Consider the following 17,314-nt stretch of genomic DNA (forward strand, 5'->3'; position numbering starts at 1 on the left):
ACCCAAAAGCAAGCATCATTCGCGGAGTCTTCTCTCTTCTTCCACTTTGGAACTCCACTTTTCGCATGTCTATAGGGAATAGCGAACATAACTACACTTTCACCTCAATCTTCATCCCGCAATCTAAACTAACCGCTCTACAGCCTCAGCAGCCAACACCGCAATCTGCTTCCCATCCTCCCAAATCCAATCATGTCCACCCTTCAAATCCCTTACATTAACAACTCTCCTCCCTTCCTCCTTAACCTCATCCTCATCATCCCCCACCTCCATAACAATATTCCACCCCTCCCTATCCAGCGTAACACACATGACATCCCTCTGCGCCCTCTCCACCAACTCATCCTCATAGCTATGACAAAGCATCAGCAGCTTCCCCTCCGGCCACTGCTCCTTATTATATCCCCCCGCAACAGGCGACACAGCCTGCCACTCGATGTACCCTGACCTCTGACCAAAAGCGCCCCTCACAAACTCTTTGTAAATCTTCGAGATGTATTCTGGTGTCGTGGGTGGGAGGTGGTTCCGTATCATGAGTGGTAGACTGTATATGCCTGATATCAAAATCATGGCTTCAGGAGCCGGCGTGGGGAGAAGGTCGGGTGTAAGTCCTATACCGGAAACGAGTTGACAGAGCAGTGTTGCGCCGCAGGAATGGCCTATTCCTATCCATCTCTTCACCCCGTATTCGCGCTGGAGATACTGGATTCCGCGGGCGACATCGCGGATGTGTTGCGGATGTCGCGCTGAGCGCTCTGGGTCGTCGGGCGCACTCGGTTGCGTCGCGTGGTCGGGGTACGGCGAGAGTCTGTAGTTCAGACTTGCGATTCCGCCAATTTTTCCTAGAGTAGAGGCGTGCGAAGCGGCGAGGTGGGTGATGGTGGGTGTGAAGCTAGGGGCTTCGATGAGGGGGTCGCGCCAGGCGCCGCCGTGGATGTAGATTAGCCATGGCGCATCGTTGCTCTGTTTGGATGTGGCTTCCTGGGGTTCGGGGAGCCAGATGTCGAGGGTTTGGAGACGACTTGGGGGATCGCTGTAGGGGATTGAAGGGATGTGTCTGGGGAATGGGGTGGCTGTCATGTTTTAGTTTGATTGGGGAGTGGTTGTTTGGCGGGGTGTGCAGGTGCCAAAGTTTGAGGTGTGCCGAGGTCGGTCACTTTTTTTGGGTTTGTAGATCGATGAACCTTGGGTTCGAGTAAAACTTTGAAGTCGACTTAATAAGAAATCACAAGCATAGAAGAAGTGTTGTGAGTATGAATGTTTGATATATTTTCCCATCCAGTACACAAAAAAGAGTACTATCAACCTCATGAACATTGGTTTCATCCAAGCCATGACTAAACTAAACAGACATTATTCCCGTCAAAGACACATGCCAGTGTCGACGCCCATGGTATTGCGATGCAGGTGTGTAACGCAATGCTAATGCAAAACCCAAGGTATCTCAAGGACCGCTATCCTCATAAAAAATAAACTCTCGAAGCTAAAAAGACAAAACAATTGAGGTGTGGTGCGTTTACAAGAACGCGGCCATGAAGGCACCGAAGCCAACGATGCTACCAGCGGCAGCCTTGACGTTGACGGCAGCACCGGTGGCGTCAGCACCGTCGGCGCCAGTGCCAGTGGCATCAGCATCAGTGCCAGTAGCGTCGGCACCGCTGCCAGATGGGCGGCTGCCGCTGCCGGTGGCATCAGCATCGGAGGCAGTGGGCGAGGCAACAAGAGCGACAGTGGTGCTGTTGTTGGCGCTGACGGTGACAGTGCGGGTGGAGTTGACCATGGAGCCAGTGCCGGTTCCAGCAAGAGTAAGAGTGTGGACACCAGGGCCGACAGCAGGGATGTCAGCGGGTACTGGCTGGGTGGTAACGGCGGCAGGCTGGCTGGTCACGGCATCGGGCTGAGTAGCGATAGAGGTATCAGCAGCGGGCATGCCAGTAACGACACCGAGAGAGTTGGTCTGGGTGAGGTAGGTGGTCTGGGGAGCCGGGTCGATGGACGATGAAGGGGCGGAGGAAGAGTCCTAGATGAAAATCAGTGATCTGTTCTGCATGGATCATGAAATGATGATGAACATACCTGAGCCGATGCAACGGCGAACGCAACAGCGGAGACGAAGATGGAGGCGCGCATGTTGACGGTTGTGTGTTGTTTGTTTGGAAACGATTGATCTCTCTAAACGATAGTCTTTGACTGAAGATATGTCAAGTCGTGAGGATGCGATGAAGACGATGCGAGTAGTGATTGAGTGATGCGAGATGAGAAGCAAACTTCAAGCTTTGCGCGAGACGCGTCCTCCTTTTATTGCCTCTGCTGCCATTTCACCCGCACCCAAGAAACAAGCATCGGAGCTAACCCTGGCTCTGGAGCGCCACTTTGACCCGGCAACCAGCCCTAACGCGAGCCCCATGCTATCCCGGAACAGGCGAACTGTCGACCTGACATGGCCTTAGCGGTTCTCCACAGCCAATTATAGAACCCTCCGTGGCGAGGATGTTTCGTGTTCGTGATGTGGGCGGAGATTTTTTCATTCCATGGTCTTCTGCTTCCAGGCGTCCAGATGGCGATCTTATAAACGTCTTAGACATGGATGCCTGAACATCGTTGCGGTGAGAGTCGAGATGGGAGTCTGTATCCCGTCGCGCCGACTCGGGTGGTCAGCCTCAGGCGCTTGCGGTCGGGCACTGTGCCTCGAGATTTTCCCAGCCATGCCCCGGGTTTCAGGAACCAATTCGCTTCTTCCAGCCCGTGTGGTTCCACCAAACAAACCATGTTCCTATAGGAACAATGCACATCTTGTCGTCATTTCCCCAGCCAATGGCCTGTTACCCTGACACATCCTCCACTTTCCATCGTTTTTTGCCCATGCAGCATGCGGCCTCATGCGCGCCCGTCGAACGTCAAACGTCAAACGGCGCACCACCAACCACGCGTTGCTTTCCCAACCATGTTTCCAACCACGCGCACATGCGCGCCGACCTCGCTATGCTGATACATAATCGATACCGTGCCGCAAACGCTAGTCCCCAGAAACACACCACGACAGGTTAGTATGCCGCAGGTGCAAAATCGTCGCGTTGTTGTTGGCAAGACTAATTACGCGTCCAATGAAGTTAGCTCCTAAAATTAGTTGTCTTGTCGGCGTGACCTCGTGTCGAGAAGATTCGCTGTCTTGTGTGTGATGCCACCTCGGCGGCCGTGCGCCTTCGTAAAGCGCGGGCTGAGCAAGGGGCCTGGATCCGAAAACGGGACCCGAGCCGGTCTGGCCTGAGGCTCATTTCTGATTTCATGCGAAAAGGGTGGTGATGCGAGCGGGACGTTGCGATCGGGGCGGTGGGACGATTGTTGAGAACGTTGGGTTTCTCGTATGTTCGGTGGTCCGCAACTGAAAGTTCTCGCCGCCAGCAATTGTTGTGTTGGCGCGCTTGCTGGATGAAGTGCCAAGCCCCGAACGGAGAAGGTGCCGGGTCGTCACACCTCAACCTCACCAGGCCTTCAACACGTTTGTAACCGTCTCACGAAGAAAGGACGCCTCACAGGGCGCAGTCCCCAATATACTGCCTCTTCCAGGCGCTTGATACAATTAGAGATCCACCATTTATGGGCATGGTGGCGCTGACACGGTCATCTCAGAAGAGGCTTTGCGGATGACCTCGCTGACTACATGTCTTACAGATGAAGACCATCAAGATGTGAGGAGGCTACAATCAACCCACAGGGCAAAATCAGCTCAAGCCAGCTCTTCAGGCCAGCTATGGCTGTTCAATCATCAAAACATCTACATCCCCTCATATTTCAGAACGAATTTGCGAAAGCCTTTGAATTTGCACTCGACCGCACGTGTATATCTCTCATTAGCGAACGATGGCCCTATGGAAAGCCAGATCGATTTAGTAGAGCCTCATTGGCTTCTGTCTCACTGGCTACATCCAACAGAAGTCTATCATAGCCATCTTTCTGCTTTCCAACTCCTCAATAACCTTTTCAAACATAGCTTTGTACCGCTCCGTGTCGAAAGTTCCTGGTAAGTAATCCCAACGTGGGGGGGAGGCCCTGATGCACAAGCGTCCACCATACCTCTCCATGGGTTCCACCGCTGTAAGCATAATGTACCGTAAGTGTACCGGGATTGCTTCCCAGTCTTTCTCATGCATCTTCTTGCGATTGTGCCGAATGCGTCCCAATATATGGCCCGGCCAAATGGTAAGATGCACTGTGCTGTAGAAACCTGCGAGGGGTATACCGAAAGCGTGTGAGTGTGCTGTGCCGAAGTGGAAGAGTGCGTTGGAATCGACAAAGATCGTACGCGCTGTCTCCCTTGCAATCTTGTATCTCGCTCGCTCTACGAGAGCGGCTACCATTTCCGGATGTGCATATTTGGGCCTCATGAAGTGCGGCGTGTCGAAAACCGGGTACGGCAGCTCGAGGTTTCCGGTCCTTCGATGGTCTCGCGCTACTGCTACTGAGTCTATTCCAGCCCGTGCTAACTTCAGTATTTGATCATGCAGGCTACATTCCTTCCAAAAGGTGGGACATTGGCTGACGGTACCTTGGGTGCGTTCTCTGGCCATACGCTCACCCCACTTAACTTCCAAGTTGATGTGGGATTGTATACCATCCTGCAGGCTCACCCTATCCTGGCGATAAAGCACATATGGCTCAAATGTGTAATCACGCACATAGAGCTTATGCATGCCACCGAGCAAAGGATCGAAAACGAGGTCCTGGAGTTCTTTCGGCAGAGCATTGACTCTTGATGTGAGCGAGCGACAACTGCTATAAGCATATCCAGGGAGACCGGCCTTTCCCATCATCGAACGAATGGCTCTGCGATAGTATTAGTTTCATGGTCTCCATACGGTAACTTCTCACCTCAGCCTTACTTAATGCACATGGATAGCTGCCGCTTTAAACATTGAAGCATCCATTGGTAGGTCCTCCTTATCCTGCAAGCATACGGAAAATCCGGGTCTCCAGGTCGGTTCAATCGCCACATTTCCGTCGTCGCCTCGTTGACTTTTTCGCTCATGGATAGAGCACGCGCACTGAAGACTCGTCGCGTAGCCAGGAGGCGCTTCCATCGTTTGACAACGGCGGGGGTGAAGCCTATTGCCTCGTTCAGGTCTGGGTCGTACGGGATGATGCAGCTCGAATAGTAAGTGGGGGTGAAGATAGACATATCGTTCGAATGTTCACAGCTGAACGATGTCAAGTGAAGAATTTGTTTAGAATTTTTATCTCTGATGTGAAGAATTTGTACTTTCAACTTGACTCACAATTAATGTATCGTACCATGGTTCGACAGGTAGAGCCAGCCAACGGACGTCGAGGTATAACATCAACGTTCGTCAGACACGTTTGCCGCGATGCATCGTACGCGCTACTTGGCGATCATCTTTGGTATAATAACTTATGCGATTACTGAGAGTAAAAAGCCTAGAAAGTGCTTTCGGCTATTCTACGGTAGGCCCGGTCCTGGTATCGCCTAGTTTTATGTTCGCGATAACATGCTTCCATTCAGATACGTTCCTTGACCGTAAATTTGTCACACATCCTAGCTACCTGATGGCGCATTCAATTCTGTTAGTACAGCCGTCTTTGATGATGGGATTATAGTTACCCTTTCGTAGCCTGAGAAGAAATGGACTGGCAGTGAAACACGTCTCTGCCATTGCGACTTCGCCGTAAGCTCTCACGGACCATCAAGGAGTGCCTGTTGTTGCCTGTAGAATTGGGGGTTATGAATTGTAGGCCGCAGTAGCCTGTACCTGTGCCCATACATATAACCCGTGGGTTTTACGCTTCCTTGCCTGCTCGCTCAACAGTCTAATTCTCCTCAACACTAAGAGAATCCAATCGCTGTAGTCTTACACGCGCATCAGTACACTACTCCAGCGATTTCGATATCGGCCCGCTATGCCACCAGAACTATCACCAAGAGCCACTTCAATCATGGCCGCGCCCTCGACACCGTCCGACAGCACACCTTCGAACACGTCCTCGAACATTCTGTTCCGTCTTCCTGCCGAACTACGGCAAATCATCTTCTCGTATCTTGGGTACCCCGTTGGAGGACATATATGGATTAACTGTGACGAATACCCTTATCGCAGAAAGGCTGTCCGACACAAATTTTGGAAGTGTCCGAAAAGGGCCCATGAAGACAAATGTAACATCGAAGTGCGTCACAAGATTGCGAAGGTGCGATTTGATGACTGTTATCCAAGCAAGGGCATGTCGGCTCATATCGAACTCAAGCCCCGTCAATTATATCGTACTCGAATAATGGAGCCAAGTCTACTCAGGGTAGACAAGAGACTTAGGACGGAGCTGATGGACCTGGTGTTTGGAAAGAACGATGTAGAGTTTTATGGGCCCTTGACAGACGACACTGCCTTCCAGTTCGACGACAGCTCTCGGCCCCGTTGCGCCATCGAACCAAGTTGCTTAGTCCTGCTTCCTTCGACAATGGCACATATGACGTCCATCATTCTACTCGGCAGTTGTCATGGCCATACAGGGCGCGAGAAAGCATGGAAAGAAGACTGCCAATCTCTTTGGTTCATCGCTAAGCACGCTATCAATATGCGCTGTCTGACTTACAGTACATGGGAAGGCTCGTTGTACCGGATGTCTACCGAAGGCATTATGGCGCTAGTACAGACGATTCGGGAGGTCACGGTGACCGCAAAGAAGCTTGAGAGGGTACGAATCCTGTGGAAGAGTCGTTTTGGCTACTCAAAGAAGGAATGGGAGAAGGAGATCATGGTACTAGACAAGCCCAAATGGGGTACGGTTGTGCTTAAGGTTTGGCAGATCCTGGACGGACTTAGAAATGAGGAAGAAACTCGCTCGGAGCGTTATGAGGCTGAGATAGCTATGGAGTATTTTCGGATACTTCCACGCAGACGTCGATGAGACGGAGTTTAGCGATTGCGGTAGCTGCGTACAGCGAATATAAAGGCATCTAGGGTCTGTATCTTCATTAAGATCATAATAAAGAAGTCATCTTGTTCACCTGCACATCTTCCAGCTTGTTTAAAGCGTAAGTGTCAAACAAATAACCTCCGCTGGGTAGAAGGGCAAACCAATGACCGTCAGACTTGGCCTTCCCATGACCAACCATATCTCTCACGGACCGTGCGGGCTTTATTGCTTGCACGAGTTGTGGATATCTCTCAATAGGCAGTAATAGCCTGTGCCCATCCGCATACTCTCATAAAATCAGCCATGAGTGACGCACTTCCTGATTACTCGCACCCAATCGTCAACACACGATAACACTCCAGCCCCGACGGTCTCACTTGCTCTTCAGTGCAATGCTACAGCACCTTCGTGTCCTTGTCTCTTCATTCATGCCACCAATACTACGATCTATGACCCAGCCGGATATAATGTTGCCCTCGTTGCCGCCGCCCATCGTCGCGTCTACGAAGGCGTCTACGAAGGCATCTACGAATGTGTCTCCGGATCTCTTCTCTCGCCTTCCTGCCGAAGTGCGCCATATGGTGTACTCTTACTTGAACTTCCCTGTCGGAGGCTATATCTGGGTCGACTGCCCCGGCCGCTGGCGCAACAGCTGCTCTCATGCGTCACACTTCAGCCTCTACTCCAATGGCAAGCGTCCCTGGTTGCGGCACGCAACCAACGGGGTGTTCCAAGTGCGCCGCAAGATTGAGAAATTACAATTCTCCCGACGATACTCGAACTTGCGGCACATGCGCGCTTGTCTCGTGAAGACCGATAACGATGACGATGACGATTCATCAGATGAAGACGACTACTTTGAGTCTTGGGAGGAGAACAAGAACTGGTGCCTGGCGGAGAGGAATATACTCGGCGTGAACAAGGAGATCCGATCCGAGCTGATGGATCTGGTGTTTGGACGCACCGAGATCGATTTCGACGATGTGCTGACATTGAAGCACTCTCCTCAGGGTCCTTTTGCGTTATATACTCGCGTCCAATGGCCAGATACGGTGTTCTGGCTGCGCCTTCTCCCTTCGACATTGGCACATATGACATCGATTACTATTCCGGGGAAACGTTATGTGGAAGACTACCGCTCTCTTTCCTTCATCGCTACACACGCAATTAATTTGCGACGATTGACCTTCATATGGACAAGATACTATAACAACATCGACATGGCCAACCGCCTAGTAGAGACGCTCCAGCGTGTTAAGATGATTGCAAAGAAGCTCCAGACGCTGCGATTTGTAGTAAAAGGGTACAACTCAACCAGAAAGGATCAGGAGTTTATACTAGAAAAGCTAGAGTCGGGCTTTACTGAGTCAAATATCCGGAGGCTGGTGCACGAGATAGATACGAGAAGCTGAACAAAGGAACGAAGTAGGGCATTCAAGTAGCCGATAGGGCGAGATGTGAGGTTTCATGACTTGCAGATGTAAGCGCATGCTTGATAGAAGCCATGGAATAACTTCACGATAGAGATTTGGAATACACAGTCGTGTGGACACCTACGTAATGTAATCTATGCCACCTTGTTCGTGACTTCAACAAATTTTTGCCACTCGCTGTACGCGGCTCCACTCGAGATTGCCCACTTGGCTCTCCGGACACCCTCTTTCCAGCGTCCACCTCCTGGGCCAACCTCTTTGATGACGTTTCCATCATCACCCTCGCCCATGTCGCTGGTATCCGCATCGCAGATACCACTGACAACGAACAACGCCGCGGTGTTAATGTAGACGAAGTGTAGGATTGGGTCATCCGGTGGAACCTCACCCATCAGAATCTTCATTAGGATCTGGGCGTTCTGTTCGGGCGATTGTCCGGGGCTGACTTCACTCAGCGGGTGCTCGGGTAGTCCGAAGTCCGCTGGCGTTACAGTGAAGTAGTTGATGTTGGTTTCCCCTGTAGATGGATCTTCGACCAACCGCCAGCAGTGCGTTGGTCCAGCGCACGAGAGCTCATCCAGTTCCTCATCACCGCAGATGATCATGCCCTTCCTGCAACCAGACTGCTTCAGTGATTCGGCGAAGTCGGGTCCAATCTCCTTTCTCGCTACACCCAGCACACGCGCTTCGATCAAATCGTGTAGCGGGTTTGCTAGGGGTCCGAGAAGGTTGAAGATGGTGCGCCAGCCGAGTTGCCTTCGGATGGAAGCTGCGTGTCTGGCCCCAGGATGGAAGATTGGGGCAAATAGGAAAGCGTAGTTTGTCTTTGAGTAGATTTCGTAGATGGTCTTGGGTGCGATGGCGGTGATGACCGGTGGTTTAGGGGGTGCGCAAGACAGGAGATCTGCTGAGCCAGAACGTGATGTCGATGCTTTGTTGCCATGCTTTGCGATCATGAGGAGGGCACTGGCGAGGATGGACGACGTAGTGCTGATGTTGAAAGTGTTGTGGGAGTCACCTCCTGTACCGACTATGTCGCACAACCCTCCCTGGTAGGAACCCTCTTTCCTTCCCCGTTGGCTGATGAGTTCTTGAAGACCCTTGACGTCAATACCAGTAGCATAGTCGCGCATCGCCTTGGAGCATTTTGCCAATACTTCTGCTTGTCTGTCTTGGTCTGTGAAGTGAAGACATGTCAACAGCGCTCCAGTCTGAACTTCGGATAGACTGTTTGTGAAGATCAAGGAGAGGGCTGCTGCAATCTCGTCGGCTGTTGGTTTGGTCGTCGGTGACTCATGCCACAGTCGTTTGAGAAGAGGTGTGATGGATATTTTGGAATCCTCATCGCCTGCTTCGGTAGCCATGATGTGGAATGGTAGTCGTGGTCCTTGCGCGCTTGCCTTACTCCAGCATATGCGAGCTGGCGGGGTAGTTGGTGGGGGATGTGCTGGTAGTGACGACGTATACCAAGTGGTGTTCTTGGTATGTCGAGGTTAGGACCGAATTGATGTGTGATGTAAAAGACCCTGAATCAAAGCAACCAGTTGAGTCACAGCATGGCCGCACGGAGGTGCTTCCAAAGTCCGCACTTGTGTCGCAATATGCACCACGATGAAGGCTCCACCGCGCTAGTCCGCAAGCCGTTAGCCACACAAAACGCCGATGCCAAGGCCTCCAAAATCTCGACTCAGTGCTCTCGCGAGCGACTGGAATCTTTTCAAGGTCATGACGGTCAGACTTCTCTGACGGACCTTGTAGCTCCACCCTCCGCGACACCGACCAAACCAAATGGGGCAGAAGCGAACCCATGCCGAGACCAAGGATGGCTTCAAGAAGCCTTCTCCGGATAAGAACCGGATGAGCGCGAAGAACGACAAGAAGCATGGCGCGCGCAACGACAAGAAAGACACGCGCAAGGACGGTGACGCGAAGAAGCCGCGGTCACAGCTGGTGCGCATTACCAAGAGAAGAAAAACTCATCACGATGCTAACTTTGCATAGCTGCTCAAGCCGCAGCCGGAATGGCATGCGATAGAGTTGCCAGCGCTCCCGACCGTCGAGAATCCCACGATCCCGCCCCGTTACATCATCGACAACATCCACGAATATGCCATCAAGCTCCTCGACGCAGAGGCCAGCGAGTATGCCGCCACCCACTTGGCCAAGGACTCGTCGCATAAGTTCATGTCGACCGTCATGGAGTCTGGTACCATGGAGGATAAGGTGTCCGCGTTGACCTTGTTGGTTCAAGAGTCGCCGCTGCACACGCAAAAGGCCTTTGGCCAGCTCATGGGTCTATCGCAGAAGAAGAGCAGAAATGCTGCCATGCAGGCTTTGGCTGCGCTGAAGGATTTGCTGGGTCAGGGCGTTCTGCTCCCACCAGACCGAAAACTCAAGGCTTTTGCGCGACAGCCAGGCCTCACTGCGGCACTGCAAGGAAAGAACGTACAGTGGAGAGCAGGCGACAAGCTGCCGGGCGCTCTGGAGAAGACACATCTGATCGTCTGGGCATACGAGGACTGGCTGAAGAAACAATACTTTGAGCTGCTGAAGATCCTGGAAACATGGTCGAATGACGAGGTCGAATACTCGCGCAACCGTGCCGTCACATATGTCTGGGAGCTGTTGAAGGAGAAGCCGGAACAGGAAGAGAACCTCTTGCGCCTGCTCATCAACAAGCTTGGAGACAAGGAAAAAAAGGTCGCGTCAAGGGCGTCTTACCTGCTGCTCCAGCTCCAAATTACCCACCCGCTCATGAAGAACGTCATCATCAGCTCCATCGAATCCGACCTCCTTTTCCGACCGAACCAGAGTGGCGTTGCCAAATACTACGCCATCATTACACTCAACCAGACCGTTCTCAGCTTGAAGGAGCCCGAGGTCGCCAACAAGCTTATCGAAATCTACTTCAGCATCTTCCTTGGGCTGCTGAAGAAGCAGAAAGAGCACGAGAAGGAAGAGAAGAGGATAAACAAGTACGGTCACGTACAGGGAGGTGGTGGTCAGCCTGGAAAGATGGCCAAGCAGAAGGCTGAAAAGGCGGCAACCATGGCCTTCAAGGTCGAGGACGAGTCGCGAGAGAAGCTGATCTCAGCCATCCTAACAGGTGTCAACCGCGCATTCCCATTCGCTAAAACCGACGACGCAAAGTTCGAAGAGCAGCTGAACATGATCTTCGAGGTCACGCACTCCTCCAACTTCAACACCAGTATACAGGCCATGACACTCATCCAGCAGATCTCAGCGACCAAGCACTACTCCGCGGATCGCTTCTACAGGACTCTGTACGAATCTCTTTTGGACCCACGACTGATGACAACCTCCAAGCACATCATGTTCTTGAACTTGCTGTACCGCTCGCTCAAGGCTGATACCAGCATCAAGCGTGTCAAGGCTTTCGTCAAGCGCTTACTCCAGATCATCCACATGCACGAGCCGCCTTTCATTTGTGGTGTTCTGTACCTCGTCAACGAACTGATAGCTACCTTCCCGACCATCAAGACCATGTTGTCAACGCCTGAAGACCATGCCGATGATAGCGGCGATGAGCACTACGAGGACGTCGATGAGGACAAGGAGCCCATAACTAAGAAGGTGGAAGAGAAGCCCGCACAAGTGACCTACGACTCCCGGAAACGAGACCCAGAATACGCGCATGCTGATCTGTCTTGTCTATGGGAGTTGCTGCCGCTGCAAGCACACTACCACCCTTCTGTTCACGTCCTGGCCTCCAAGATTGTCAACCAGGAACCCATCAAGGAGAAGCCTGACCCGACTATCTACACTCTCATGAACTTCCTCGACAAGTTCTCCTTCCGCAACGCAAAGACAAAGGCTCCAGGTATACATGGTTCGTCGATCATGCAGCCTATGTCTGGAACTTCCAAGGCCGCGTCTTACCTCATCACCGCCCGCGACGGCGACCGCACGCACGACCCGCTCAACTCTGAGCAGTTCTGGCGACGCAAAGTCGACGATGTCCGTGTCGACGAAGTCTTCTTCCACACATACTTCGAGAAATCCGGCAAAGCCAAGCAAGCTGACAGGAAGACGAAGAAGAAGAATAAGAACAAGGACGACAGCGATGAAGGAAGCGACGATGATGATGAGATCTGGCAGGCGCTTGTCAAGAGTCGTCCGGATGTTGAAGGCGATGGTGGTGACGATGACGACCTCAGCGACTTCGACATGGACGACATGATGAGCGACGACGAGGCCGGAGGCATGGACGGCGGTGTCGAACTTAACCTTGGCAGCGATGATGATGAGGATATGGCGGAAGAGGAAGAAGAAGAAGCCGTCGGTGGCCAGCACCAAGACGACGATGACGACGACTTTGAGAACTTCGACCTCGACGATGAAGACGCCTTCATGGACAGCGACGCCGACGTCCCAGTCGAACTCAACCTGGGCGACGATAACGACGAAGACAAGGACAAGGACGGCCGCAAGAGCAAGAAGAGAAAGCTCAAGAGCCTGCCCACTTTCGCTTCTATGGAAGACTACGCCAAGATTATCGGCGATGACGATAGCGAGTAGCTGGGTCTTTTGTAGGGCGTACCGAAAAGCAGGTGCGAGGAGTCAGTCTTGTAGTAATGCTGATGCGGTTCATCGAGTGGCGTTATTCGTCTTGTCCATGGCTTGAGTTTTATTGTAGATATCCCATACCCTTGTAATGGACGAGTTCATAGACCACGAAGAGTGTGTTCATTGCTGTTACTGATGTTTGGGTGCATGCACTAGATGTGTTGTTCATCTTGACTCCTACCCATATTCGCGTAGTGCTTCAACGCCCGTCAGTCGGCTCACACCTACATTGTCAAATGTGCAGTGTATTTGTTTGGGTACCTCAAATCCGATCTCTTTGGATTGAGCCAGGATGTCTGGATACTACAACGATTGCAATATCTAAGCAAGATACGAGAGTGAGATGAAAATCTCACACATCCCGTTATGAAGAAGTAGATGAGACAATGGATAAACCGCTTCTTCGAAAGAGCGTGATGAGTACTTTTCCAGATCTGGCTTTACAAGCTCTCGAGATTCTTGGGCGTACGAGCCAGTACTTTCCATGACAACAACACGCAACACCAGCTACAAGAATATAACGTAGAAAGTCCATACATCTGTCAAATAGAATCTACATTCTGTAGAACGAACATCCCATCCACAATCTCTGTCCAGAGTTTGGCGTTTGCAGACGCTTTGAGACAATGAGAAGGGGGCAGATGGCGTGCACTTTAACCCACAGCCCCTTCCTCTCCTCTTATAGCGTTCCACCGTCGCCCAGGTGTAGATGCAGAACGAGGAATTTCACGAACAGAAATCTGGGGGCATATCCAACACCCCCAGAAATCCGCATCTCCTCAACGGACTATCGCCGTCGCCATCCCGTGTCTTAAGTCCAACAGCCTCACTCTTTCAACTCCATCCCGTCTCTTGAGGCCCAACAACAACACTCATGCAACTCCATCCCGTCTCTTGAAGCCCAACAACAACACTCATTCGAACCCCATTCAAACCTCATGAAAGCATCATGTCGTCCTCACGATCACTCAACCTCTGCATCGGCATTCAAGACCGAGAAAGCCATCTCGCATGGTGTACCATGCGAATGTTCATGTCAAGGTGTAAGATCCCAAGAAGTCCAAGCACCCCAAGAACCCTTTTCCGATTAATGATCAAGGCCTCGCCCATCCCGCCTCGCCTCCCGCCGCGCACTTCCCCGTTCCGACACTGACTATAGCGCGCGCGTGCAGCCTCAATCTCCGCGTTTCACTATAACTATACCTAATTCACAGATGTGAAAACTAGTCTATGCAGGAAATAGGCATGGAACTCCCTGCTTCCTGAGTACGCGATCTAGATTTCGTGTTACCATTACCATTACTATGCGCATTACACAGAAACCAGAAACTAGTCTGTGCAGGAAATAGGCATGGTCTGCCTGCCTCTGAGTACGCGATTTACCTCCACATCACCTACCCATTCTACAACAGAAGCCAGGACTAGTCTATGCAGGAGCTAGCAATGGTTTCCCTGCTTCTAATACATGATCTCAGCTCAGCCCGCGCGTACTTTGCTCTGACAACAACATGACACCTGGGCATGTCCATGGGTATGGTGAGCGGCGAGAACTCCGCGTGAGGAGCATTTACCACTTGACTACTGCGTTTATTCCAGCCCGTGCTGACCAATTCATCACTTGACCATTTCTATAGGAGAAGGAACTAGTGATGCGCGAGATGGCCACGGTCTCCTTGCTGAGGATACATATTTCAGGCCGCCAGTTTACCACTTTGACCCAGAGATAAGCGAATGTGCTATATCATGATCGTTCGAGTAGTTGCAGTAGACAGCAAGTCGCGTATGCGATATCATTACATAGTCTATGATCAAGCCCAAGATAAAACAGGGTACAGTTGAGCTCAGTCGAGCATGGTAATTCGTACCTCAGGCCTGAGCATTTCGTATTTCCGAAAAGGGGAGTAGTTGCATGTGCATGAATGTCGCGCGACAACCGAAATCCTACTTTCAACATCCTGGCTCTGGATCTGAGCTGGATTGAGATGCGCTCCGGAGAAATGTTGCTTAAGCGAAAAGTTTATCTGGCAGCATGAGAAGGAGATAATGTGCTGATGCGGGAGCATGGTCTGTATCCGGGCTAGAAGAGAGATTGTTGAGATTTACGAATTACGACGTAGGAGTGCATCACTCCATACATACCGTCATGATGCCATTGTAACAGGAGTCGCCAACGCAGCGCATCTACCAATCCGATGCAACAGCCTGATCTCCATATCCCCAACGGAACTTTTACCCGCCACCAATCCCTCGCTCGGTACAACATCCCGCGGAAATCACAAATGACAGGGAAAGCAATCCATCCGGCAGGTGGATTTTGGGTACGCCACAGTGACGGGCATTTCACACATGAAATTCGGGGGCGTTGGGAGACATGCATTCTGACTCGGCATCTTGAGTCGCAGAGACCACGAATAGAAATAGTAGCAATTGACTACCCCCGGCGATGATAACGTCAAACAATGCAAGTGGGGACCGACCTTCCCGGGATCGCAAAGACTCTCCGTTCGATGTTCGGTAATTAAGCGAAAAAACGGATGTCCCGACGCAACGCGTAAGTTTTTCGCTTTCGCGTTGGGGGTCCGCGAGTTCTAAAGTGGATATGCGCGGTTTGGTGATTGGGAATGTATGATGTGGAAGAGTGTCATGTGTAAAGATACCAAGGAGAAAATAACTTAACCGAGCAAAGACAAGGGCATTGGTTGGACCGCCGCGGATGTGATGCGATGTGATGTGTGACACGGAGGAGATGCCCGGTAGAAGACGTCAGAAGGACGACTCGTTGCGCTCGCTTATGCCGGTCATGATGCTTGTGAGTCGGCCTCTTGCTCGGTGTAATGAGGTCAGGCTGAGTCTCGACATCGCGAAGGAATGCTGCGTGACTGTTGAGCTTTGCAGAAGGTGTGGATATTCGCTTCAGTTGCTTGGGGCGGAATCTTGGAGGTGTAACTTGATGGGGTTGGCGATGCGCGTTTCAGCTCAGCGATACGCGGTCACGACTCGCATTATTCATGATGCGCATCATACGATGGTTTGACAGCGGACGGCTTGGTCGCTACCAGGAGACATGTTGTGGGTCATCGAGGCTGCGTTGACTGCAGTGGAAGTTGACCGATTATTGACAGCTACATTTCCTTGGATTGCGTAAGCTACACAAAGAATAGACCTATGCCATGGTCCGTATGTCTTGTGGTCAACGATGGTCCAGATCTGCCACTGTTCAAGGGATGCAATGCTGACCAACCCCGACCCCTTGCAAACCGGATACCGACCTCTTCCGGCATGCACCATGACAACTTTCAAAGGGTCCATAGATGGCGTAATTGAATCTCGCAGAACCATGCCCCAGCGTTGTTGAGAGGTGAGATGGCGCGCGCTCGAAGGATTGGAGATCTTCATGAAGCATTGATACCGCTGCGGAGAGCCGCCCCGCACGAATGCGAACCTTGTGTTGAGTTGGGGACCTGGCGCATAATCATTACACGGTGGACCACAGAGTGCTGGGTGTGATCCTAGGGTCGCTCAGTGCTGAGAGGTCGGGAGCAAAAGAAAAAGGGTTACAATGAACAGCTCCTTCCCACGTGGATTGACTTGGGTGTAGTGTAAGCGCGGGGAGGCGGGACAACCTAGCGCGACCTGTTTCTCAGGTATGCTACGGTTACTCGGCAACGGTCGACGCCTCACGGGTGGTTGGTCCGGGGCGTTCTGACCAATAACGCAGCTTGGAGCGGGGTTTCGAGTAAAAGACCCTCATTCCGGAGCTTGCTCCTCGCTTCTGGAGGGGTCAATAGCTCCCTTGAAAGACCCTGCAATCAAAGGTTGAGCTCAAGACGGCATATGTGGAATGAGAGGCGTAAAAAACTAATGTAAGCAGGAGTCTGGAGTTTGCGCGCTTGCCGTAGTTCGAACGTGGAAGTGAGAGCGACTAGACTTTGCTAAGATCGGCTATCAACCTACGAGAACACGGCTCTTTCGACACCGAATATCTTCGGAATTAGTGGCGCCACGGGACAACTGATCTCAAACCGCGTCGCTTAACGGCTTTGACGTGACGTATGCTAGTTTTGTGGGTAAAATGATACTGATCGGCGATATGGGTTTGTGTTGTCCATGTCGTAGGTGTTGTAGGAACCTTGCGATTTATGCGGGACTACTGGTGACAATACGCGTACATGATCTGGAGCTGACGATGGACTATCCAGGGTCCAGTTCGTAGCCAGGAGCTTGTCCAGGGACGTCGCTGGAGAGCGCTGGGCCTGACTTGACTGGGTAGGAACATGTTTCCCTCTTCCCATGTGGCCAGGATGTTTCCAATTACGGCGACAGGCATCTGCAAGGCAAGCAAGCGGATGTGAATGCCGCGTTGGGCTCTC

The 17,314-nt window shown here is 51.8% G+C and overlaps 5 protein-coding genes across 5 annotated transcripts; 2 read left to right on the forward strand and 3 right to left on the reverse strand.

Moving 5' to 3' along the window:
- Positions 1-123: 123 nt before the first annotated feature.
- J4E79_005192 (uncharacterized protein) lies at positions 124-1,080 on the reverse strand (the record flags this gene model as incomplete). The annotated part of the gene is made up of 1 exon (XM_049354070.1): positions 124-1,080. The coding sequence occupies one exon, from the start codon at positions 1,078-1,080 to the stop codon at positions 124-126; it is 957 nt and encodes a 318-aa protein (XP_049211690.1).
- A 436-nt stretch (positions 1,081-1,516) lies between these two features.
- On the reverse strand, positions 1,517-2,130 carry J4E79_005193 (uncharacterized protein; the record flags this gene model as incomplete). Its single annotated transcript, XM_049354071.1, has 2 exons — positions 1,517-2,020; positions 2,077-2,130. 2 exons carry the CDS (start codon positions 2,128-2,130, stop codon positions 1,517-1,519), a joined length of 558 nt encoding a protein of 185 aa, XP_049211691.1.
- Positions 2,131-7,502: 5,372 nt separating this feature from the next.
- On the forward strand, positions 7,503-8,336 carry J4E79_005194 (uncharacterized protein; the record flags this gene model as incomplete). The annotated part of the gene is made up of 1 exon (XM_049354072.1): positions 7,503-8,336. One exon carries the CDS (start codon positions 7,503-7,505, stop codon positions 8,334-8,336), a length of 834 nt encoding a protein of 277 aa, XP_049211692.1.
- A 155-nt stretch (positions 8,337-8,491) lies between these two features.
- J4E79_005195 (uncharacterized protein) lies at positions 8,492-9,721 on the reverse strand (the record flags this gene model as incomplete). The annotated part of the gene is made up of 1 exon (XM_049354073.1): positions 8,492-9,721. The coding sequence occupies one exon, from the start codon at positions 9,719-9,721 to the stop codon at positions 8,492-8,494; it is 1,230 nt and encodes a 409-aa protein (XP_049211693.1).
- A 424-nt stretch (positions 9,722-10,145) lies between these two features.
- On the forward strand, positions 10,146-12,896 carry J4E79_005196 (uncharacterized protein; the record flags this gene model as incomplete). Its single annotated transcript, XM_049354074.1, has 2 exons — positions 10,146-10,307; positions 10,359-12,896. 2 exons carry the CDS (start codon positions 10,146-10,148, stop codon positions 12,894-12,896), a joined length of 2,700 nt encoding a protein of 899 aa, XP_049211694.1.
- Positions 12,897-17,314: the final 4,418 nt, after the last annotated feature.

The sequence above is a fragment of the Alternaria viburni genome (genome assembly GCF_023758015.1).
Source record: "Alternaria viburni strain BMP 2772 chromosome Unknown scaffold_9, whole genome shotgun sequence".
NCBI classification, from domain to species: domain Eukaryota; kingdom Fungi; phylum Ascomycota; class Dothideomycetes; order Pleosporales; family Pleosporaceae; genus Alternaria; species Alternaria viburni.